This window comes from Serinus canaria, chromosome 1A (assembly GCF_022539315.1).
Source record: "Serinus canaria isolate serCan28SL12 chromosome 1A, serCan2020, whole genome shotgun sequence".
In the NCBI taxonomy this organism is placed as follows: domain Eukaryota; kingdom Metazoa; phylum Chordata; class Aves; order Passeriformes; family Fringillidae; genus Serinus; species Serinus canaria.
The window spans coordinates 63,314,204-63,340,418 of NC_066314.1; the positions used below are offsets into that span (position 1 = coordinate 63,314,204).

At 40.9% G+C, this 26,215-nt stretch overlaps 1 protein-coding gene across 1 annotated transcript in view; it reads left to right on the forward strand.

The window, feature by feature from the left end:
• The window catches only part of LOC103819716 (potassium voltage-gated channel subfamily KQT member 1-like), a 411,297-nt gene that overhangs the window by 103,586 nt on the left and 281,496 nt on the right, over window positions 1-26,215 (forward strand). The window contains exon 12 of the mRNA XM_030238669.2: window positions 13,911-13,925. Coding sequence (XP_030094529.1) covers window positions 13,911-13,925 — 15 coding nt within the window. The remainder of the gene's footprint in view (window positions 1-13,910; window positions 13,926-26,215) is intronic.

The window sequence follows — 26,215 nt, forward strand, 5'->3', positions numbered from 1 at the left end:
AGAACAACTTTAGGACTGTGCTTGTAAAAGAATATCAAAACAGCTTAACACAGTAGGGAAAAGCCCCCTGGAGCCCTTTTAAAACCAATTGCCTACAAACACTTCTAAAAAGAACAACTCCATAGTGGGGGTGGGGGGGAAGTGTAAAAATCCTATGAAGTTCAGAAAATAAACCAGCTTTTATACATAATTGTAACAGAGATATTTGCAGTTAAACACTGCCTAGCACTACAGAGAGAGGGTACAGGCAGCCAGAATAAAGCATTTTTGTCTTTTCTAGTTCAGATTGTTACAGCACACTTGTTTTCTAGTTCACTGGATCCTAAACTCGTTCATAAACAAGGACAGCTCCCTGATACTTCAAAGCAGAAAATATTTGCCCCTGTTGCCTGTTGCAGAGGCTGCTGGCAAACTGCTTAGGAACCCAGGAAATTGTTATTCTTGCATGCTGGCAAAGCTGAGGGTGATGGGGATTTCAGAAGGAGTTAATGCTTTCGTTTTCCCTGAAAAAGAGTGAATGTGTAATTTTGAGAAATGGATCTTTGTTTTTATTTCTGTTAAATGACATTTGTCATTTGTTCGTGGGCAGACAGGAGACATGGGGTTTGTTATGGAAACATGGCATGGTCCAGTTGTGCCCTACAGCAGCCTTAACTCTGGCAAATCACTCCATATTTCTTTTCTAACCCACTTTATAAGACCTAAATCTGGAATACCTAATTTATATATTCACTTTGTTTTTCTGCACGACTCATTTAATCTGTTAATACTTGAAAGAATTTAGCAGTATCTTTTTGTTAAATGATTTGATCTAGTTCAAGAATTAAATTTTACCTATCTATAAAAAGTTGTGTTTCCCAACACTTTTGGAGATTTTATTCCAATTTTGGATGATTCCAAAACAAAAATATTTCAAAATTTCATTGATTGGAAAAGATCTGCTCCTCAGCCTTAGCCTCTAAGTAATCAGCACTGCTGTCTTAGAAAACTGAATAAAAATCCCTTACACCTTCAGGGCAATCAAAAGTATGCCCAGATTTGGGCTGATTTGGCAAGTGATTTCTCAGAGATGAGGATTCATTCCACAGCATCACTTAAATGTTTGTAATATTAAATCTTCATTTTAAAAATCACTACCAAAATAGTTAGTCTGAAAATGATGAAAAGTTTAGATTTAGATTATTGTAATTCGAATTATTTTTACACTGGAGTGTGTAACACAGTGTAGTGTCAAATCACTTTCAGGTAGACTTCCCTGTTTTTACTGAATTGGTCTCATTATGGAGGTGAAAGCAAGTTCTGTTCTCTAAAACCATCTGAGCTCAACACTGCAGATCTAACAAGCTTTAAAAATCTTACTACAATTTTAAAACATGCTGAGCAACTTTCTCAGTGTAGGGAAACTTGCAGTGGTTCAATTTAATGTGCTTATTAAATCCCTTTATAAAATGACAGTTTGCTGAAGCTACTATGGATTATCCAAAAATTGAGTGAATGTTTTTTTTGGTGTGAGTTTATTTTCTACAAGCAGATTAAGATAAATTACTTTTAATCCTAATTTAAATACAAAGCACAAATTATCAGACATCTGTCATGAAAAGTAAATTGTATTTTGAAAGTTTTTTAACTTTTAGAGTGTTTCTGCTTTTACTTCCATGGCAATGTCATTCAGAATTTTTAAGGAGTCTCTGAAGATTCTGTTTGCCAAATATTTGAACATAAAAGAAATGAAATTACATTTAATCTTTTTATTTTAGTTATGAACAGAGGAATCTATAGAAGGATTCACAAGGAATTCTGTTCTTGGAAAGAAATATTTTTTTTTTTGTAGTGTGGAAATAGAAATGACCCTCAGAAATGGGCAAGCTGTCCCTAGGCAGTTTTTTCACCCTCTTTGCTTTCTGTGACACAACAGAGGGAGTGCAGGGTGTTGAAGACTTCCCTCTGTTTTTCTGACACCTGCCAACCCCCCAGGATCAAATCTGTTGTATGCTGAACATGGGAGAAATAGATGGGGAATAGGTAGGCTGAAATCCCCCCGTGCTGCTCCAATTTTGGTGTAAGGTTTGAGCAAAGTTTGGAGAGGGTTGGTGCCATTCTTACGCCACATGGCTGAGTTTATTCTGCTTGAATGTCAGCCAGCTCAACTGCACACCCTTTTTTATTGTGTTGCTTTTTGGTGTCTTTCTCCTGCCCCCAAATACTGCACTATCAGCCAAGAATAACTTGAGGCTGAATTCAGCACTGCTTTTAAATGTTTTCAAAACATTACAGGAATGCATCTGATGTTTTTCATTCTACATGCAATTTTTAATTTTTTTTTTTAAGGTACTTAGTAAAGCTAACAACTCCCTGAAAGCAGCAAAGTGCTGGTGATGGAGCAGAAGAGAGCAGAGGTTCTGAACCCAAACCCAAGATGCTGCAGGAGAGGCTGCCTGGGAGCTCTTTGGGTTCAGGTCTCTCAGCTTCTGGGAGCTCTTTGTGTCAATGTAGGCTAGTTCTGTTCCACTTGTATTGGCAAAAATCTTATAAATAGCAGAGAACTTTGGCTTTTCCTGCCCTGAACTTTGTGTATTTATCAGCACTCATCACCTTCATTTTGTTATTAATTGACTCCTTTTCTGACTGTGATCTGTTCACAGATGATGACATTATGAACATCATCATACAGCAGTTTCACCTCGAAATTTAATGGGTGACAATGTATGGAATTTTATTTGCATTTTCACTATTGCTTTTTCTTTATGCATCAAGCAATATTTGCTGAGCAGGTTTTGGGTGCAGTGAGAGAGGAAAGGATAATGACTCAGGTAATCACAATCTCAGAATGCCAGGGTGGGTCAGGCTGGAAGGGACCACAGTGGCTCATCTGGTCCCACCTCCCTGCTCCAGCAGGGCCATGGAAACAGGATTGGTTCTGGAATATCTCCAGTGGGGGACTCCACACCCTCTCTGGACAATCTGTTCAGTGCTCAGGCTCTGCCCAGGAAAAGTTCTGCCTCCTGTCCAGGTGGAACCTCCTGGCATCAGTTCCTGCCCGTGGCTCTGGTGCCATTGCTGGGCCCCCAGAGCAGAGCCTGGGCCCTGCTCTGCCCCTCCCTGCACACAGGGACACCCAGGGCTGAGGGCCCCTCTCAGCTGGGGCTCCTCTCCAGGCTGGACAGCCCCAGCTCCCTCAGCCTTTCCTTGTCAGGGAGATGCTCCAGGCCCTAAATCATCTCTGCAGCCTCTGCTGGCCCCACTCCAGGAGCTCCATGTCCCTCCTGTCCTGATGGTCCCAGAGCTGGACACAGCTCTCCAGATGTGCCTCCCAGGGCTGAGCAGAGGGGCAGGATCACTCCCTGACCTGCTGGCACTGCTCTTCCTGATGCACCCCAGGGTTCCACTGCCCCTCTTGTCCCCCAGGGCACTGCTGGCCCAGGGACAGCTCCTTGTCCACCAGGTCCTTCCCCACAGAGCTGCTCTCCAGCAGATCAGCCCCATGCCTGTACAAGTGCTTGGGGTTGCTCCTGCCCAGGTGCAGGACCTGCATTTGCTCTTGCTGAATGTCAGAGGGTTTCTCTCTGCCCATCCCTCCAAGCTGAGTCCCTCTGAAGTTCTGCACAGCCCTCAGGGCTGTCAGCTGCTCTTCCCAGCTTTGTGCCATCAGTGAACTGCTAAGGAGGCATCGACCCCTCAGACAATCCCTGATGGACAAGTTAAACAACATCCCAGCTCCACCCTGGCTTGGGCTTACACTGCTCCCCCAGAAGCCACAGCCTGGGCTGTGAGAGTCCTGTTTGGGCACTCACAGGCCTGCAGTGGCATTAATGGATATTCATGGCCTCACAGACCTCATGATTGTCATGAAACAGGGGAGGAATCCCCACATGTATGAAATGTAGTAAATCTCCCTAGGAAGTTCATTAGGGGTGAATACTGAGAAGCTTTTCCATTAGTCTGCAGCCCATCTAAGTCTGTGCCTGGCTGCAGATTCTGCCTTGTGTGCAGCAATTTATGGCTGTGCTGTACCAGCTGGCAAAAGACATTGTCCTGAAGGCTTTCAGCATCTCAGGAATCTGGATGGAGTTGAAGTGTGGGAGAAATATGTTGTAGTTTGCAACCTCCTCCAAGCATCAATTCTCTTATTTTTCAGTCCCTCAGCTTGAACCACTGGTCATCCTGCCTGGGTAAAGATGGTGAGAACAGGGCCAGTGCTCCTGGGGTAAAGCTGTAGGAAATCTGACAGCAAAATTATTGAGTAGGGAACTAACCTAGGCATGTCAGGCTTCATTAAATCTTAGAATCTGTGTATTTGATATAAAGAGACAAGCCCAGCCCCTGATGATGGTGTTTGGTTGTGAATTACTCAGTGAGACCTGATCATGCTGCTTGTTTTTACTCAGATCATTAAGCAGCTGTGAGATAGATCACCAGTAGCCTTGCCCTGGAACACTTTGCTGTTTCAATTATCTCAGCTGCACTTTCATTCTGAAATGTTCAGATTCTTGAAATTAAACTGACAGCTTAGGTCCTACCATTTTGCCACCTTAGTGAAGCAGGAAATTCTGTGGTTATGGACTCTACTGTGATTTCTGTTTTATTTTCACAGTAATGGATTGCCATCACAATCTGGATCATTAGAGTAGCTGGTCGTGTGATGTTTCTGTCAGGTTTTCTTTGCTCTCTTGGAAAATGCACCAGTTTGGTTTGGGATGAGTCACATGCCAGAGTCAACAATCTGTTTCTATTCTTGCATTGTTTCCAAAGAGATAGAAATGGAAATCAAGATTTGAAAGCTAATAGACAATAAATATAATATTTAATGTCAGAATGATTACAATATTTCATTCCACATTATTTGATCTAATGACTACAATATTTCATTCCACGTTGTTTGATCTACTTGCTTGATTTGCTAAGGTAAAAGGCAAAAATTGCTCTAATTTAATAGAAGAGAAATTTCATCAGAAAGGGTATGTGTTGTACCCTTCAGTAGCTAAATCAGAAAAATCATATAGTTACCCGAGGAAATGTTATAAATTAGTCTTGTACAGTGATATTGTACAAAACTGGCAAGAACAGTAGGGTATAAAACAAGAGTAGAAAAAATTGTTTCAACAACATGAGCTCATTACAAAATTTGTGCAACATAAAACTAAACTAAAACCTGCTATGCTGGGTTGGGTTTTTTCTGTCCCAAGAATATGATTTCCCTTATAAATGTTACTATGAATTTAACAATATTAAGGAAAAAAAACCCATATTCATTCAGCATCCATGGAGATATGTTGCCTTTTTTGTTCCCTTACCTTTTATGCATTCAGCTTTCATTTCCAGCAAATATAATTTGAAATAGAATGATACAATTTAGATTTAATTAATGGGATGATGTTCACTTGTTTATAGTTTCATAGAGTAATTGCAAAGCAGTGACTTGGAAGACTTTATCATGGAGCTACAGCAAGGAGCTTGGATATAGTGGAGATGATTTGCCAAGTAGATGTATTATATACTGATGGATGCAGAGATAAAAAACACTCTTCTTTGCTGACAGGTAATGAAATGGACTTTGAGATTAATATCATTCTGACAAGGGAGATATTCAATAGTTCAGTATTCAATATTCAAATTCAATCAACATTCAAGTATTCAAATCAATAAATATTCAATATTCAAATTTCAGTAGTCAATATTTCTCTGCTGAATGTCCCAGTCTTCCCTCTCAGCAATGCAAAGTGCAGAGAAGTATCCAGGCAATGGGAAACTACAGAGCAGCTTTTGTACTCCAAGCTAAAATAAAAGTGGGTTTTTTTCACAGCCCAGCCTGATGTATATGCTGGCAAAATAAATCAAGTTCTGGCCAGCTACAGATAGTTGGAATACTTTCCAGAGAACTCCATTTACCAGGAGTCCTGTAACTAACCACACTACCAAAAGAGGGGTTTCCTGTGAAACTGCATGTGACATATGAAGCAAATTTATTTGTGGTTTTATTGACAAACGTTATCTGACACAACACCATGCAAAAATTATTGCAAAAATTACTTCTCACTAAGTGAAAAAGGTTGGAAGAGATTGGCAAGGAGTGTCTTGTAAGTATGAATGAACTTAACATGTGCCAGCCAGGGGTAGGTGGAATGTGCCACTTAAACTATTCTATTTTTAGCAAGCAAACCTTCCTCACACGCTTCCCATCAGGAGAGGAGCCCGGTGTGTGTGAGCGAGGAGGCCAAAGGGAGCTGCCAGCCCTGGCCTTTCCCTGGGCTCTCCAGGCTCTGGCTCTGCAGAGGGAAGGATCCCATGGCAGCTGCAGCACGGGGCTGGCCCCTGGCTGCAGCCACGGTGTGGAATTTCCCCGTGTTCAGGATATTTAGACAGCAGCACACTTACAAATGTGTTGCAAAATTGGACGCCTGCCGGGGGAGGCTTGGGCCTCCTGGTTTACTTACTAAGCCCATGTTTCAATGGAGAAGCAAATTTGATTTTTCTCCCCCCTCCCTCTCCTCTTCTTTCTCTTTTCCCTCCTCCCCCACCCCTCCTTTGCTAAAGAGGCATCAGTGACTGGTGAGAAGAACTGACCAACTTGACCTCCTCTCCCACTGGTGGTCATGAGAATAATACAGGAGGAGGTCAGAGGTCAGCTTTTGAATACTCTTAGGAGCTAATTTATTACAAGGAGGGAGTTTCACATTGGCTGAATTATTTTCTTGAAGAGAAGACCACACTTGAGTTTGTTTATGCCTTGTGTTCATTGGGAGCTCTCTTTAAGAGCCTGTCTATGCACCTGTGCAGAGCACAATAACAGCCCTTTTCTGCAGGGCGAAACAGCCCACAGCCAGAGGCAGAATGGGCTGGCCTGCAGCAGAACCTGCACTTATTTGATTACAGAATGGAGTCCAGAGGGGCTTTCCATTGTAATTCCCTCTTCCCACCCCCTTCTTTTGCCCTTATCCTGCTGCTGGGTGTTTTTTGGCTGGTGGAACACGGGGAAGCTGGGATGGGGGAGGAGGGAAGGAAGAAGAGTGCATTTACACAGACAGCATGCTGAGAAATAAAGGCTCAACTCCTTCAGGAAATAAGGACCTGGCTTTCTTGGAAGTCAGTGACAGTAAAAGCTGCCATTCTCTCAGTGCTTCCCTTTGCTGTCAGGGTGCACGAAAATTATATATTCTGCTTGCATTTCTAGTTGCCTTAGCTGCCAGGAACACTGGGTTACCTTATGACTTATGAGTTTGGAAATGATTTGCCTAGATTTAAGTGTCCTGGCTACACTTAATCTCTCTGCTGCTCGGCTACAGCCCAGCAACCTCCTCTCTGTCATCCCTCTTGGTTTTGTACAGTGTCTGGTGGTATCTCAAGCATCACTTGCCCTCAGACAGGGCAGCTGTGGCTGCATATTCTATTGAGACTCCCATTATCCAGAAAATCTTGACCTTTTGCGGTGATTTTTCTTTTTACAAAACAACCTCCAGCCTTTGTTTGCAGTTTAAAGAAGGTCTGTTGTGTGTTAGGAGGTGCTGTGCATTAAGCTCTCTGTGCACTGAAATCTGTAACTTTGCCTGAATGTTCCACTGATTTAAATTTGTCCAGATTGTTGGGGAAAAACTCTGAAAGCCAAATTCATGTAAACAAAGCAACTTTTTTTTGAACACAGTGGGATTAGGAGGCTGAGACTTCTCAGCACTGAAACCTGGGTTTGTAGGGGGAGTTTTACATATTCTGCATTTTCAAGCACCAGGACTAGGTAAAGCTCAGGCTTTGAATGTGCTCATTAGCTTTGTCTGAGCAGGCAAGAGGTTGGAGCCACTCTGGGGGGCTTGAGAACAAATTATGTAGTTCCCAGTGCTGAAGTCAAATTTAAGGAAAAAGACTTTCTGCCTACAAGAAAGAAAGATTTCTCCCTGTCTCTGCAGTTGATAGTTTGTCTTAAATATCAAGACAAATTTCCTGCTACAATTTTGGAATATTGCTGTTAAACATTTATAAGTTGTATGATGAAAAGCTCATCTGCACACAGACAGAAAAGCAGACAGGGTTCCCTCCCTGGGCTTTCCCAAGGCTGTCATAGTGGAACATCAGCTCCATGGCCCATCAAGGTGAGAACACAGATTGAGGGGGTCACAGCCTGGGGTTTGGTGCTCATTTTGGGGGTGCAGGCTCCTGGTTTCATCCTTATATCACCTAAGGGAGTAGTGGCTTGCACAGCAGGGTGGGTGCCTGTTGCTGACAATAGTAGTGTAGGCAGAACATTATCACAGTAAGAGCTGTGATGATAAAACCACAGACCATAGTGATGAAACTGAAAGGAAATAAGTACATTTCAGTGTAGATCTAGAGGGGAAAAAAACAAAAAAAGAGAACCACCCAGACATTTTTCCATCTCCTCGACAGTGATGAGTCCCAAGACTTCAGAAAACAAGCACCATCCTGGCAGAGGAGCACCCAGATATTCACACTTCCACCAGAACATCTGAGCAGCATCCCCAGACGATGCTTTCCATGGTGGCTGCACTGCCCTGTGGAACAGGAGGACCTCTGGGAAGGGCTCTGCTGTGCAGAGGAGAGGCTGGAACTGAGCACGTGCTCCCCACTGCCGCCTCCTTCCGTGCTGCGGCACGTGGGCCTGCCCCATGCTCCCCTGGAAGGATTTTGTCCTTCCAGCTGTGGGATCTGGAGGCCAGAAGCTGCCATCTCTCCCACCTGCACTGTGTCCACAGCCATCAGAGCAGTGTAAATGCTGGGACATGCCAGCTGGTACATGCCATTTCCATTCCATGACACAGGGCTGCTGCTGCTAGGCAGGACCTGCATTGTTGTTGTGGGCACCGACACACAAACCTTTATTCAAAGTGTGCTTCTGCTTTATTTCATATTTTCTCTGCTGCTGTCACTGTGCCAGGGATTGGCTTTTCTGTGCTTACAGAAGAGCCTTGTTCACAGGGGTTTTACTGATAAAACACAATCAGGGAAAGCAGAGCTGAGCCAGCCTGTTGGCATTGAGCGAAACCAGGCTGGACACAGCGCCCACGTCGCTGCTGCTGGGGGCCTGGCATGGCCTGGGGTTTTCCAGGATAACTGGATTGGATTATCCACATGCCAGACTTCTCCTGTTGACTTCCCAGAGGAAGAAGTTTCGGCACCCATGGAATTGAACAACCAAAACAACACTGTGTTGGTAGTTGATATTGATATATCAGTTTTGTACTTTCGTTGCTGCTCACACCTGGTGGAGCCTGGCCAGTTTGAAAGTGGTCATGTCTAGGAGTAAAATGATATCTAAAGCTTCAGCTGCTTCCTCAGAGAGTTGTCAAACAAGGATCTTACAGTTTGTTTCACTTTTATTCAGCAAGAACATATGATCAAATGTGCCCCTTGCATTTGAATTTCTTAGGGATACAAAGATTGCAGGCTCAGTAAATCCAAGAGTTTGAAATTAAATTGGTTGCAGTTTATATAAGTGTTTAATATATAGAACCTCTGGTTCTATACAGAATTAAAGCTGTTTTTTAATTGAATTAACTAACCATCAAATAATTACATACACAATCTCATGAGCATACTTAACCTTTTGTTTATTCATATGTAACAGCTCTCTGCTTTATTCCCTCCTGGGAAGACTTTATTTCTTTTTCTACCCTTTCAAAATACAGGCACTTCAGCAACTTAGCTGAATTAAGTAATAATGAATATTTGATGATAATGAATGTTCAGTAAGGATAATGATCTATGGGGTTTTTTTCTTTTATTGTGTCAGTAATTCTGAGAGTCTGTATGGATCACTCAGCCTTTTTCTCTTCTCTTTTCATTTACACTGTATTCCACTCAAGGAAATCTTGGGTTTCTAGGAAAGAACTTACAGTTTATGACTGACAACTTCTTTTTGTGTTTTAGCATCAGAATGTTTTGCTGAAGCACTGTGGTAGACAGTAAGGTTCTTCATGTCTGTTCTAGCTTGAAAGGTCACATTCTCTGTTTTGATTTCTAACTTTTTACCTATTTTTAGAATCTGCCAGATTGAAAGTTGGGAGCCATGAAGGTTAAGAAAGATTTTTATGGTGGCTGAAAGCTGTGTAAAAAGAGTAAACACAGTGGTTTTAGAGTGGATCACCTGCCCTATATAACCAAAATATCTCTTATCTCCACTTCTGATATCCAGAAGCAATAATTAAATTTTTCTCCCTAGAATTTTTCTCCCTGAAATAAGTGATGTCACACCACCTTATTCTCAAAGTAAGCATTCATACTATTTGACAACCTTGGGAAGGGTAACTATTGATACATCTATTTATATTGTTTTGGAATTTTTAAAAATTCTTGTCAAGCCTGCTTTTTATAGGTTCCTTTAAAAACCAGCTTATCGAGCAAGTTTTTTGTTAATTTACTAATTCTAAAACTTTTAGAAGGGAGAGCTCTGCATGAGCAAACACTTTGTGTACATGCATACAATCACCCTGTTAAAAAACTAATCACCCTTTTCTAAGGGAAAAAGATGCATTTCTGCAATAAAAAGGGGAAGAGTTTCATAATTGTGTCTTGTCTAGAGAGCTGCTGGTTGCTTAGCTGGTGTGCTCCTGGGTTGTATGCTGAAAATATCCCAGTTCTGGCAGGGACAGCTGAAATTAAGGCTTTCACTGGGTGAGGGTTGTTTGCAGGGTCTCCTGCTGAGCCTGCTAAGACAGATATTGTGGGGTAATTTCTGGAGTTTTGCCAGTTGCAAACAGGGGGCCCCACCAAGCCTATTAAGGTAGGAATGAGGTTGGAATGCCACACTTTGCTACGCTCTGTTTTCCACTGTCCCTGCTCTGCTGACCACCAGAGTAAAAATAAATTAGGGGATTTTTTTTCTCTGTAATGTCTGCCATCCCTTATTACATGTTGTAATTTATAAATAGTTCTTCTGATTCACTGTGATTTTATTTATTTTTCTTAGTTCAGAATAGAATAATAAATACTCTCTCATTGACCTCCCTCCTGGTCTCTGCAAGTAGCAGGACAAGATGACATCCATCCACTTTATTTTGTTGTGAAGCCATAAATCTTTATTGGCCTTTTGCTGATGTTGTTTAGGAGGATCAAAATTAAAATGCAGCTTTTACATACTATTTTAATGTTTTAAAGAATGTTTTCATTAAAAAGTCCTGCCAATCTAGCTCATGTAGGTTCACTGAAGTGTTGTATCTCAGTTCCCAGGTCTCAGCTACCCATTGTGAGACTGATTTTCTTGTGTGGTGGAATTGTGGTTCAGGACTGAAGCAGAGTTGTTGCCTTAAAATTGGGAAAGGCTATTGCTTTGCCATAATACTTGCTGAAGGTCAGGCATTTTGGAGTTTGGGTGTCCAATAAGGAGGTTTTCCAAAGAGTGGATTTATTAAATCAATAACTTGATGGATCTGAAACAGATTCATTGCAATGAGGCATAAAGCATGAGATGCAGAAGTTTGGAAAGGAATGTTTTGGTTGGGATTTTTTGGGGTGTGGGGCAGTGTTTGGGTTTTTTTTTTTTTTGTGCAGGTTGTTCATCTTGGAATAATTTAGCATTAAAGTACTCTACTGTATGTTGCACACAGATGTGGTTAAACACACAAACTGAATAGCCTGTTGCTCTTTTCTTCAAGGTTTCAGAGCTAGATTTTATAGTTTTTGGCAGTCTGCACCTAGAAGTCTCAAAATTTTTCTAAAAGCAATATCTTGTGGCCATAAATTATCACAACCATTTTAGGTTTGTAAAAAGCCTACATAAATCTCCCTGTAAGCACAACAATAAAAAGTGAAAATGTGTTTAGTAATGTTTCTTGGGTCACCATTGCTCTGAGTTGCATGTAACAGTACCCTAAAAACTACAACTGGAAGCCTATCTTATTACCTATTTGTTAACTCCCACCATAACATACTGCAGTAATAAAATCACTAAGCTGTGCTGTTTATTGCCCTTCTGATATGTGGCAACACAAGTGGACCACAGGCACTCTAAGATAAAACAGGAGGAGGCTGTTTTTCAATATTAATAGTGCAGATGTCAGATCTTTGCCTCCTTGGAGCCAACAAACCAAGTTTGATTGTTGTGGGCTTTCTGAGCAGTTGACTTCATGCAGCCTCTGGGTTCCTTATTTACTGGGAGAGAGAGAGAGCATTGCTGAACACATGGCTGGCATCACTCAGTCATTCTGAGAGAGCATTATCTGAATGACTGAGCTGTTATTGGAAACATCCCTGAGAGTTCAGCTGTACCCTGTGCTTTATGAACCTATAGGAAAGCATGGCTCTTGCTTCAAAGAGCTCATAATGAGGTTCAAAATAAGGCCCACCACATCAAAAGAGAGATCCAGGACAGGAGGGAGGGAAGATGGGGAGAACTGAGGTGCTTTTGTCCAGTGGGGCACAGCAGCATCAGGCCTTTAACTCCTGACTGGTCTAAGCAGCTCAGTGTGAGGGTTTTAATTGTGGCTGTTCCAGCCAGTCCCCTTTCCCAAGAGTGTGCCCCAGTTTGCAGCAGGAGTTGATCTGAATCCAAGCCCTGCTCTGTTTCCTCAGCAGGGCTGTGACCCAGATCCACCAGCACTCAACAGCTGCAGAGCACCCGCTGCTGCTGAAGGAAGTGTCCAGAGCCAATCTGGAAGGGCAAAAGTTGGATAAGATTTCTGCTGTGCACCTGAGCTGCTGGGATTACACTGGAAATAATTCAAGTGCATTTTTCCACCCAGTTCTCTAATTCCCCCATGACTTAACATAAATGTTGTGATGTGATGGTTATGTCCAGGTTTAACCCAAGGATTCTTATTTTTCACATAGTCAGTGCAAAAGATGTAACATTGTGGTGTTCAGTTAATGATGGGGCTGGTGTGTCCTTGCCAGGTGATTGGCAGGCAGGAAAGAGTGAATCTTTCATGTATCTTGGCTTTTAATACTGATTAAAAAAATATAACCCTGGAACAGTGGAGAAGGTGCAGTCGGGCTGTTGGCTAGAAAAATGTGGGATTTCTTTTTTTTTATTCTGCATGAGTGTGGGAAACTGAGTTGCAATTTCTCCACCCTAGTCAGCAGGGCAGGCAGCTAAACCTGTGTCCCCCACTGAATACTCAGTAAATGACAAAGCAGGTATGGTATTAAAGGGGTCCCATCCTCATTTTTTTATCAGAGAATACTTCCCATATCACAGCTGCTGGGAACCTGCCCTTTAGGGATTTCTGTTTTCAGCTCCTGACGTTTTCTCACAAAACCACTGTAAAATGTGGTTTTGGAAGCTCTGTCCCAGAGGTGATGGTGGGGGAGGGTAGGCAGGAGGATAGATAGATGCTATGGATACACCTCAGAGTAGAAGCATCATCATCCTACACAGCTCACAGAAACTTAATTTTCCTCAGTCTCTGGAGCTGGATGCTGCAACATCCTGGAGTAAAGGATGTAGCTAAAAATTGGTGTAAAGTAGAGTTCAGTGAGGCATAGCTCAGTATTAGCTCAGCTGTCCAGTTGTTCTACTGGCCACAGAAGTTTTCTCTGTGCTCCCAACACCTTCATATTTCTTTTTCCTTGACCTTTGGGGAAGCCCTGCATGCTCAAAGCCTCACATTATCAGTGTCCCTTTAAGGCCAGCTCAGACCTGAGCCTGTTCCTGTTGGATTTGCTGTGTTCTCTCTGGCAGATGATCTTTCATCCCTGTCTGTGTGCCAATGCTTCTGCAGCTGCAGTTGCTGCAATGCTCTTTAGCAGAAGCAGGCCTGGAGTAGGGCTGTTCAGACAGCACAAACCCCTCCCCCCAATTCTTGTATCAACACTTTATTTTGACTGCTGAAATATTTTATAAGCAATATATATTGCAGGTACTTTTCAGCTGTTCTAACCATTTCTAATGTAGCAGGTTACTTAGTGTAGATAATTGCCTTGCAAAAAAGATGAAATCACCAAACCTTCTGACTCCTACCAGCTTGTAGTTGTTCTATCACACAGTTGGTTTTGAAAAATGCTGTAGGAGTGAAAAACAGCCAGCAACTTCAGTGCACAGCCAGCTTCTGTTTGTGTGTTTGAGTGAAAGCTCTGTCTGTCCTGTAGCTCTGTCCTGCCCAGGTGGAGACGTGGCCATCCAGAGTGAGAGTTTGAGGGTGAAATTCAGCCTTTGCCCTATAAGAGTGCCACAAACCCCACCAGGTTTGTGGCACTTTACAGGTGTCAGGTCTTTGGCTAAGGAGAAAATTAAAACTCCTCCTTCCATTCTCTTGCCCCATGCCCTGACTGTGACTGACCTTTTTAATTCCCAAGTAAAGCAAGAAGATGATTCCCTACTTTCCACTACTCCTCAAAAAAGAGAAAGAAAAGTCATGCCTGGGAGTGATTGGCAAGAGAAAAAAGGGAGTTGGGAATCTGTGTAAAGCAGAGCTTTAAATCAATGTGCACCTCAGAAGATGCAGAGGGCGCTCAGACACCAAAGGAATAATTGGTGCTTTGAGCTGCTCTGCTTCAATTTGTGCCCCATGACTGTAAAACCTCCTGTACTGTAGGTAAAATTACTGAAATTACTGACCAAGTGATTACACCTCCAAGTGAACGGTGTCCAAAGGTTTGTTTACATTTTGGAGGGTGGTTTTTGTTGTTTTTAGGAGAATGAAAGCTACTCCAAGGCATATGTATTGTAATGTGCTTTCTTAAACTCTGGAAATGGCAATAATAGTTGAATTTTATTTGAAGGATGAAAGACAACAGCTACTGTGTACAAAACATTCCCTTCTTTCTTAGGTATGATGTTTCTAAAATTATGACAGCGTTATGCTTGGAAATGTAAACTGTTCCTTTGATAAAATATTTAAAGGTACATAAGTTTGTGCATTTGGATATTTAAAACCAAAACTCAACTCTAGTATTGGTGTATGGCCTAAGATTTCCTGACAGCTGTCTGCAGTGTCTCAACATTCCCATGTAATAATCAAAACTGTCCCTTTTATTCTCTTAAATTTAGGCTTCAAAACCTGGCTTGAGGAAAATAGAGGTATCTCGGCTTTCTCACTTTTTTCTCTCATACATTTATTTAAGCCAGATTTTCAGATGTGATCAGCATCCACCACTATGAAATCTGTTATTTTCTGTTCACTTGGCATGGAAGTGTAAGATCTAACTCTTTCCAACTCCAGTTATGTGTCCTGAGTTTTTTTTTTTGTTTGTCAGCTTTTTTGAGAATCTGCCCTTGACTATGCCTGCATGATTAGAGATGATGTATGGAACAATACCTATAGTGAAGAAGCATTCTCCTTTTCATTTTTTTAAATGCTTATAGTTCTGCAAAATGTTTTCATTTAGGTTGAAACTATCCATTTGTAATGCTATGTGGAAGAAGTGTTTTCTCCAAACTTAAGCCTGTTCATGGTTGCTTTTCTGGCTAAAAAAATATTTTTTCATATGATGTACACATAGAATAGCACATACATAGCATATTTTAAGTTGTAGTGTAGTTGAAATGGGAAATAATGAGAATAATGATGATGATTGATGATGATGATGATGATGATACTAATTTGAACTCCATGCAGAGGATCATGGAGTTTTTGAAAGGTCACAATCCCTAGTCATACATCTTAAGAAAAATCTGTTTTGGTGTGACTACATTACAGGGGTTTGATGAAAACAATTTGTGCAGGCACACTGGCCTTTTTGATGCTTTTTCACCCTTTGATCTTCTTCTTTGCAAAGATCACTCTCCATTCCATTGAAAGCAGAGTTGGTTTCCATTTGCGTTGGTTGTGCTGACAGTGATGGTCTGCAAGGTGAGAGTTTGAGGGTTTGTCCTCTGCAGCCCTTGTCTGTGTATTCTGGTTCCTAACAGTTACTTCATAGATTTCCAGAAGCTGTAATAAGTTACTGCTTAAATGAATATTCCATCTCTGTGGCATGTGAAGGCATGAGGAAAAGGCATTCCTGTCATTCAGCTCTCAGGTGTCGTGGCTGAGCTGTGCCCATCACGTTTCCATGGCTTCCTGTTATGGTTTGAGCTTGGCATAATGTCAGTGTTTTTATGAGAATATTTCTTTTCTTGGTATTTATTGTGAGATGTGATCAGAGACAGAGCAGAGCAGGTTCTAACTTAAGATTGAAAGAAAAAAAACTTTATTAACCTAAAACTACAGGGAAAATCACACAGAATACAGGATGAAAACTTTTTAAATTTTTTTCTCTTCTTCTTACTAAATTTCTAATTTTGTTTCTACTTTTTAGATCACTCACTTTCAGTCTATCCCTACTCTTTAGATAATTAATTTTTAATTTTTTGAGACGAGAGAGTTTCTCTTGTACTACAGAATTTTTTAGGAAACAGTTGAAACTTCTCGTGGTTTTGTGTCACGTGTGGCACCGCTCGGAGAACGTTTGTTAGTGTATTTATGTTTTTAGTAGACAAATTAGGTGTTCATATTAAAATTTAAATACTGATTGGTGTGACTACACTATCTTAAAAAAAACTTCATTTCCTCTCAAACCACAACACTTCCCAAGGAGAGGAGGGCTGTGAGACCATCCCGTGTCTCTGGTTTTGGCAGTCTCCTCCCTTCCTCCCACTCTCTCCCCCTTTGTCTTCACCAGTAACTTTTGAACCCCCTGGCTGAGTTCAGTCTCATTTTCTAGAGCAGAAGTCTGAAATGTATTAAATTCCTCAAGGTATAATGAGTACTGGCAGTCAGGTAGTGCAGGGACACTCCAAGGAGTCTTTTTCCACAGAGGAAAAGGCTTCCAGTGTGAGATGGAGCCCTCGATGGAGTGCAGATAATCAGCACAGGGGCAGCTCTAAACAAAGACATTGTTTCATCAGTCCTGCTGTTTGCAGATATGTTTGGGTTTAGGCTGCTAAATGTTGTGCTTTGTGTCAGGATTAATCACAGAAATGCTGCTGCACGGGAAATTTATGGGAACATTTTGCAGTCAGACGTGAATTTATTTTCTTTACTTGTTTGCACACTTGTGTGTGTGTGACACCAGCCTCCTGGGGGAGGCAGACAAATGCAGCCTTTGGGGCTGGCCTTTCAGCTCTCCACTGCCTCTGCTTCTGTTCCTGCTTATAGACAAGTGGAAATGTGTACTAACACGAAAAAGAAATCTTTTATACAAACCTGTGTGGTGGCTGTGTTGCAAAGGTGAAGCAGTTTGACTCTGAAAGCCTCTTGGAATGTAACTCTGCTAGTAAATGTTCCTGCAGTCCAAACCCATCCTCTGCAGATATTTTATGCTACATTTTCCCCTTTTCTTGCTAATGGGAGGAAAATTTGCCTCCTCTGCTGTGCAAGTGACTGGTAATGCTCCAGGTGATTCTGTGATACAAGCACAGCCCTGGCAGGGAGGGAACTCTTCTCCCACTTGTGGCTGTCATGGGGTTCCAGGAATCAGTGGGTGCATCCAGGCTGGCTCCACAGACACCTCCCAGGCTGTCTGCAGCAGCCATGTGCCCAGAGTTTTTCAATATCCTGCACCACGGACACCCAGAGCTAGTAAGGATTGTGACAGTATGGAAAGCAGTGGAGGGGAAATTATAGACTTGAAATAAGAAGAATGTTTACATGGTTTTCAAATGCCCATACTAAGGGTTGTGTCCCAAGGCAGGATTCAACAATTAAAAAAACTCTAGGTGTTTACACACACCAGTGTATGTGTATTCATGTCACATTTTAAAAGGTTTCATTAAAAAGATACATAGAGTACTTTAATTGTCATAGTCCAATATTGATATTTTCTCTCTCACGTTGTACATGACCAAAATGTAAAATAAAAAAGGCCTGACTGTGTGGGGATGACTCACCAGCAGCTGATCTCAGCAGCTCTGCAGTCTGGGTTTTACTTTAGAGTTCAAGGAGGATTTTTATGCACAGAGCTGTACTTCTTGATATTTAATATTTCAGGTCTCATTCCCACTGACAGTCTGAAGCAGACAGGGTCATGACTTAACTTGTCCATGAAGTAAATAGAACACTATTGATGCCATAAAGATAAGTCATATTCATTACAAAGACCACATTAAAGACACATACTTGAAGAAGCTTGTGTTTGGAGACCAGGACAGGCCAGATTGATAATTGTCTTTGTGATATCAGTTCATCCCTACACACATAAGCACAATGATTACAGCTGGTTGGTAATTGAGTAACAGATTTTTTCTTTTTATGTGCTTCATAACACATTAAATAGTTTAGAATCCATAGGGACACATTTAATGAAATATGAAGTATCCAAGCAAAAATAAAAAAAAATCCATTTTCCTGGCAAAGTGATTCCTTGGAAATACTGATAAAAACAGTTTGTTTCAGTTTGCTGCTTATTTCAAATTGGTAGCAATTAGGAATGCATTCTTTAATTAATTGCCTGGCTGCAGTTTCCTGACTGTGTATGGAGTAGCTGCACAAGAAATCTGCCTGCATGTTGAACTTCTGCACTTGACTCATTCAGGGTGGGATTTGGTTACCTCAGTGTATCTGCTGTCATTTGAGACACCAAGGCTTCCCACCTGGCTCCTGGCTGCAGTTTCTGAGGGGTGCAAGCCCCCAATCAATCTTCTCTCCTGCCTGAAGCCCTGTGCAAACATTTCAGATGTGGAGTCCTGTCTCAAGCAGCTCCAGTGCTTGCACACAAACAGGTCACATCACACCTGACTGACTTTGCCAGCTGGAAAATACTTCTGAAGTGGTGCAGTGTGTACAACCATGTCATTATAGAGATTTTCTCACCTTAATGTTGATCCCAGGAGGAACAGCACTCGTGTGCCAGGTGTCAACATCTTTTAGTAGTGTAGCACTGCCAGTTTTGTCCTGTGGAACAAGGTGTGTGCAGGAGGGACAGCAAATCCCAGCCCAGGAATGTGTGTCAGTGAAATCTGTGCCCCCAGGGAGATGTGTGGGGAATAATTTGGGGCAACATCCTGGGGAACAGAACAGAGGCAGTGCTGGTAGAAACCACAGGGCTGCCCAGCCTCTGTGTCCATCTGTGGGCAGGGACAGATGCTTTGAGAGGTTGGTATTTAAAGCAGGGCAGAGTGTACAGATGCAAAAGTCCTCCCTGGAATCCTTCAGGAATGTGGCCAGAGTCACTCTGTAGTCACAGAGTCACTTTAAAATCATTATCCCATTTCCTCACCCAATAAATAGGCATTTTATCACTGGCCTACTCATGAACTTCTCAGGAGGGCAGTGTAACATTATTCTCATTTCTGGTTTCATCTTTTGGTTTTGGACCTACAAACAATTCATAATATTTTGACCCAGAACTTTTGGGTTGGTATTTCTCAATTCATCATCAGACATGAGACTAGTCTAATTTTTCAATGCTTTTTTTAGAAAAGAAAAGCAGTATTTCATATTTCTTTATATGTGAAAGGCCAAATGTCTAAAAAACTGTGGAAAGATTTCAACATTTTCTTTTCAGTTTCTTTTTTTACTTATTCTTTCACCATTTTACGCCCAAACAATACCATAAAATGCTGCCTCAAAATTACTGAGTCCTAAATAAGTCCTGGGCACATCTCATTTGTTGCTGCTGTTGTTTTTCTGTTGCCTTTCAGCAGGTGGAATTTTGTCTGCTTCAGATATTTTCTCTTTACAACCTTCCACCTAATGTCCCTTTTCCCCACCCTTCTTGATATAAGTGAAGGGAAAGGGTGGCTCAGCTCTCTGTCTCTTTGGAAATATTTTGGCCTTCACAATTTCTAGTAGATAGACTATCAACAAATGCAATATTGGTTTAACACTTGATTAAACCCCCTGATTTTTAGACAGCAAAACATTCTGAGCTTTCTGGTAAACTTTTGAGTAATTGTTTATCATAATGAGAGTTAAAAATTACTCTTGGGCTGTAGTTTGTGCTGAATTTGTAGCATTATTTTGCTCTCCCAAGACACTCAGCAATAAAAGCCTCTGCATAACTGCAATTGCAATGTACCTTCATTGCCTCTTACTCTGAATTAACTACAGATTAATGTATATGTCATGTTTTCATAATCAGGTAGTAGCTTTTTTTGCCCTCAAACCATATTTCATAGAAGGTTTTTTGAGGGTTGGTTATTTCTTTGTTGTTGTTTTGGGTTTTTTTTTTTTTTTTTAAGTTTTAATTCCCTGAAAATAAACATTGGAAAATAGTCTGCCAATGGTCTTTCCCCATCAAATTTAAGGAAAAGTTTGCCTGAGTGTGCCACAGAATTTACTAATCAAATGTGCATAAATAAATAATTTTTCATTAATTTTTTGTAAGTAGTGGAATTCTAACTTAATAGATAATGTACAGATTTTGTTATCCATGTTTAGATGACTTCAGAGTAACATATATACATATATATGTATAATGTATATATACATATATAAAAAAATTATATATACATATATAAATAATTAACCCACAATTTTAATTGAGAGCAACTGGTTAAGCAATTGGAAAATATTCTAAGTAGCATTAGTTGCACCCAGGCATAAAGGTCTGGATGTGTAGCTTTCCTGCAAGGAAACCCAAGTAGGCAACTGTGGAGATGCTCCACTTTCCTTTTTCTCTCCTTTCCTTGCAATTCTGTGCTGGTGAGGAGCAGGATTCTTCTAAGGAGTTTCAAATTCCAGGTTGTTAATTATGGAAAGTTGAACAAACTCAGGGTTTTACCAAGCTGATTTGGCTTTTGTTTCAGTGCTGTTCAGCAGAAGTTGTTCCCCTGCACAGGCATTACAAGTGTGAAAATAAAAGACATCAGGGAAGTTGTGTTTTGTGTTTGCTTTGTTGAGGTTGTTTAATTTTTAGATGTTCCTGGATCAGTTCTGCTGCTTGGATTCCCCATCTCTGTGTTACTGACTCTGTGTTCCTTTAGTTAAGCTGCAAATCTGGATGATTTAGCTAAAAGTTGAAATATTTAGTGCTAACCAGAGCTGGTCCTCAGGAATCTCCTGGCTGGTTGGTTCCAGTGTGTTCTAAAAATGGGAGTCCTTGGAGACTGAAGCAGGAATATGCAAAAGCCATTTTCCAACACAAGCTATCCAGGGCTTCTGGGGGCTGTGCTTCATGTGCTGCATTTGTTTTATAAATCCTTCTGCATCCTGGCAGGATTCCTGCATCCAAAAGTTAAACCTCAGAAAGCAACAAGAACAAGAAAAAAAGAAAAACACCAAATAAAGTCAGAGCTGTACAAAGACTGATGAGCCAGGTGGACTCTGCTCAAAGTGTTCCTGCTTAGTTAGAGAACAGGTAGGTCAAGAGAGCACTCAGCACAGATTGTCACTGTTTGATTTCCTCCAAGAAAACAGCCTCTGGTCCCAGTATTTAACACCAGCTGTTGGTAGGGCTCAGATTGATACCTGTGAGTTAAGGATGGCCTAACTCTGCTTACATCTATGTGCATTCAGTCAACATTCCTAAAATCCCACTCTGAGGCAGGATATGGAAAGGAGTTCATTTCTATGGGGTACAACTACAGCACTTGGGGTGAAGAGACTTCCCAAGGCAGCTTCCTAAAGGGAAGGGTAGGTTACAATTCAAACATTGGGCAAAAATTGCCCCAAACTGCCCAGTTCAGCAGCATCAGCATTTTCAAGGGTTTCTGTTGGTCACATCAAAAAGTGACATCTCTCTAAGTCCTTGTCTTGTTTACATGGAGGCAAATTGTGTGCACTATTTTTGTCCAACAGCTTGCAATGCTTAATAGGGGACCAGTAAGGAAAATAATGTTTTTTTCCATTCAGCTATCCTTTGGCTCCTTTCAGGCTTTTGGTTCTTGGTGTTTTTTAAGTTTTTTTAAATTTTATTTTTTGGTCTTTTCTTTTTTTTTTTTTTTAATTTGACAGGAAACAAAACAGAAATATGTTTTTGTTTTTTTTTTTCTGAGTACAGCAGCATTTCTCTGCATTAAGCAGTTGGTCAGAACTTGTACAAACACACTGACTCTTTTACACAGAGCATTTTTTCCTTATTGCTTAAGATGCAAATCAGATGGTTGTATTTGACCACACTGACAGTAAGAAGAAACAAAAAGATATTAATGCTTGAATATAATTAAACAATTTTATAAGCTTGAAGTTTAATTAGTTCAAACCACTCTGTAAAATGTCATGTTATAATTGTATTTGTTGGGTTATCTCCCCAGAGCTCCCTGGGCTCTCCCAGAGAGTCTTTTCACAGATACACTCTAAGCAAATTGTAAATGACTCCAAACAAACCCTTGTCCAAACTCAGAAAACCTTGTGGCTATTGGTTGTTTAGATCTTAAAAGTTTCCACCTGAAAATCTTCAGCTCTGTGCAGATGGTTTACAAACAATCTAAAGGGGGATGCAGAGAAGTAAAATTCTTATTCACTGATTTTGTAAATCTGTTTAAAGTTTGAAAAACCAAATTTTTTTTAAAAGTAGGCCTTTAAGAAAGGTTTGTCTTCTATACAGTGAAGTCCCAGTCCACTCCTGAGACTGGAGATTTGCTCTTCCCCACTGCTCAGGGCCCACTAAGATACACTGTTGGATGTGCTTATAAAAGAAAACCACCTCTAGGTGTGGAAAAGAATTGGTGTCTCAAGGATTAGACAGGTCCCTGCATAATTCACATTGTGAGGGTGCACAGGGACCTTGAGCATGGCCAGAGCAGAGGGGCAGCAGTGGAAAGTGGAAGATGTGCTGGGGCTGCACTGCTCAGCTCTGCTCTCACTCCCCAGCACTGAGCCACTTCCAGGGGATCTTCCATGGTCCAAGCTGGGCTTCAGTCTTGATGCAGTCAGGCAAGAGAAGTAGCCAAGTCCTCAAACCACTCCTTTCCAGCAGCCTTTGGAGTCTGCATACTCTGCTGGGCTGATCACTGCTTTCCTATGTTTGAGCACACCCAAGGAGCCTCTAAATATTAGGACAAATACAGGTGATGAGTCTGAACTCATGATTTCACTGTTCAGTGTGAGCAGGGTTGCTGTAGGGGTTGGTTTTGTCCTTTCCAACCATTCAGATGCAGCAGGGTTGGAGAGGCAGGCTTTGATGTAGCCTACATGCTTGACCCAGAGAACATTTGTTTGTCTGATGAGAGGAGGCTTTATTTTTACAGATATCTGACTGGGGGTTTTTTAGACATTGAAATCTTTATTTTTCTCTCATGTAGTGAACATATAGGTTAAATCCCAGCCTATGTATAAATTGTCATGGTGTGAGCAGTCAAGACCTATGTGGGGGATTATTTTGTAAACAAGCTTGAAAAATCAAAAGGTAAATTCCACTGGGGAAGTTAAAAAAATAATGTTTTTTTTTTTTTTCCTCAGTTTTCCTGAAACTGCAGTTGTGTCTGTGTGGTATCACTTTCTAAATCTAATTTCAAGTGTAATGCCATAGAGAATGCTCATGGACATTGTTCTGAAGTGATTTATCCTCTAAATCATGGCTGTCTTACTGCCTGCCTTCATCTGAGCCTAAAAGTATAAATGAACTCCAAGGCTTTGATCTGGAAGGTTCAAAACTCAAAGGAGATTTTCCAGGGCTTTGAAGTTGAGCTCTAGAGGGGACAATGCACTGTGCACTTATTCACCAGAGGAGTGCTGTCATCAAACAGCCAAGACTTCACCAGTGTAAATTCATTACAGTGTTTGATGTAGCATTATTACATTAGTTTTCATTTTGGTTTAGAGTCAGAATACAAAAAAAAAAAAAAGAAGCTTCTTTTGCTGTTTGACTCCTTTTGTTAATTAAAATATTAATTTATTTATGACAGAATTTTACAGAGTTTTTTTTTTTAAAGTGTCTCCTGTTATCACCCTTTCCACTGTTAAGTAAACTTCTGAGAAACTTCTCAGAGAGATTCTTACCTCTATTAGCAGCTTTCACTAAATGACAGCAGGCAAGCAAAAATTGATGTAGACTTTCAGTAGGGGTTGCAGGAGGTACAAAGTGCTGCATGGCTGAGCACACCTTCACTGGTAAATCAGCAGGCACCAAAGGTATCTCTGGATCTGAAAATATCAGAATACCAGAGTAGGATAAAAAAATAAATGGCACTATGTGAGTGTTCCCAGATTACTTGGTAAATACATTTTGGTTATAACTTGGAAAATGCATTTTGGTTATTCTGTAAAGAAAAAAAGAAGTGTTTTAGTTTTTAATTTCTGCCCTTTCAGTTGAGCTGTGTGGCACCTCATTGGTAAAGAACATTCAATTGAAATCACTCTCTTGTGGCCTGGACCAGATTAAAGTAGAAGCTTTTGCAGATAAAAGGCTTGTAGGTTTATCTTTTCTGTTACCTGCTCCTGAAGAGCTGCAAACCCCTTTCTGTAATTTCATGGTCCTTTTGTTGGGAATGAGTATCATGAGGCTGGGGACAATGGCATGCTGGGACTGGCTGTTTCAATAAAGCCTGGATTATGATGAGGAGGATTTTCCCCCTCTCTGTCCTTGTCAGCTGGGATGATAACTAAACCAAGTCAGCTGGCACATTCATCTTGATATTTCAATTTACCCTGCCTTTGTCTCACTCCTTGTTCAGAAGTTAGCTGCTCTCCACCATTTCCAGCTGGCAAGTACTCACTTCATGAAAATCATGGATTTTATTCTCAGTTCACCCAACAATTAAAAAGCTGAGCTAATTTAGTGATTGTGGAACAGATTCCTGGTTTTTTACATGCAATAGTTTCCTAGGCTTTTTTTATCCTTCCTTGCCAATCTTCTGCTTGCTCCCAGGTGCAGTAATATCTAAGGAGTTAAATACAATCCTTCAGTTCCTGCTGCATAAAGATCTGTATTGTAGCCATGATGTTCCTGCCTGGGCAGTGGACTCCATCCTTGGCTTGCTTCTGCTGCTGCCCTTACTTGGAGCAGTCAGCACTCAGCAGAAAATAGATGTACTTTTGAGACTGTGGTGCATCTTTTTGCCATTTCAGGGACACATGAAAATCTAGGAGGAAGAATACAATCTCTATCTATAATATCTAATATAATTTCTATTTCACTCCCTTAATACAGCTTTGCTTACCTGTCCCACAGAGTGAGTGAATTTAAACCTTGTTGGCCACTGCATTAGCTGTAACCTAATCTCACAATAACAATCAGTGGACACAGATGTTAACAGATTAAAAAATCAGCTATTAATGAGTAGGTGCTTAAGCATGGTAATTTTTTAAAAATATTATATCATTACAGCAATTTCTGAGCATGCAAATGGATTTGTTTCCTGATGTTAAACAGGAAGATGCATCCCAGCATCCTCTAGCCCACAAATCTAGCCTAGATCTAGCCAGAGGTAGAAACCCAACATGCCCATACCACCTGTCAGTTCCCCTGCAGAAAATGTCTTTACAAAGCTAATCCTTTTTTGTTTCCCTATGTGCTAAAGTAAATACACTCTAGTGGGATGTAGAATACTTCTCCTAACAGCTTCATCACTGGAAGTGACTGAATTTTCAGTTTAAGATATTTGCAGCCTGAAGTTTAGCTGAATGTTTGGGAGAGCCTAAGGAAATATTTCCTCAGCATTTTTCAGGATGTTGATGCTGCTTAAAACACTGGGTCAGATGCAGAACGTTGGTGTAAAAGTTTATGTTCCTTCAGAAATGCTACTTGTGGCATACTGTTTTATTTCAGCAGTGGTGAAGTCTGGGAAAGACCTGTCTGTGCTAATCACACACTGTGTGTCCCCAGCAGTGTTTGTCACTCTGTTTTTACATAGCTGATGACAACTGAATGATAAATGGTGTTTCATGCATAGAAATTTTATTTTGCTCCAGTTCTGGCTCTCTCCAAGTTAAACCATGTCTGTGTACAATGTTTGTAGTAGATTTCATTAGCAATGCATCTAGAACTTTTAATCTAATACTAGTTTTGAGAAGCAGTAAAAAAAAATATCTGTCAAAGCCCTTCCTCCTAGACCTGTTTCAACAACCAAAAAGGTGTAACTGTGTAGATAAACATCCAAGATATTATTATCACATGCTGCTATGTAATAGAATACTCTTTCTAAAGATTTTATTATCTGTCTTCTTTCTGTGTGAGTGCTGGCTGGGAAGGAGGAATGCTTACAGAGTTGTGTTTTATTCTCTCCAGGTTGTGAGTAAAAATTAAAACAGGGACTGGACCACTATGGTTTAAAGCAGATGTACCATATTCCTCTGGCAGTCATGAGGAAAACAAAGATAATTTAAGAAAAAAATAATAAAAAAAAAAAAAAAAAAAGGGTTTTTTGTATCATATCCCAGGAACCCAGTTGTTGATTTGGGGATGAATATGGTGATTTGGGAGCAAATTAGAGAAAATTTTAACTGTGCAGTTGGCTGATTATTGTGCTAAAGGT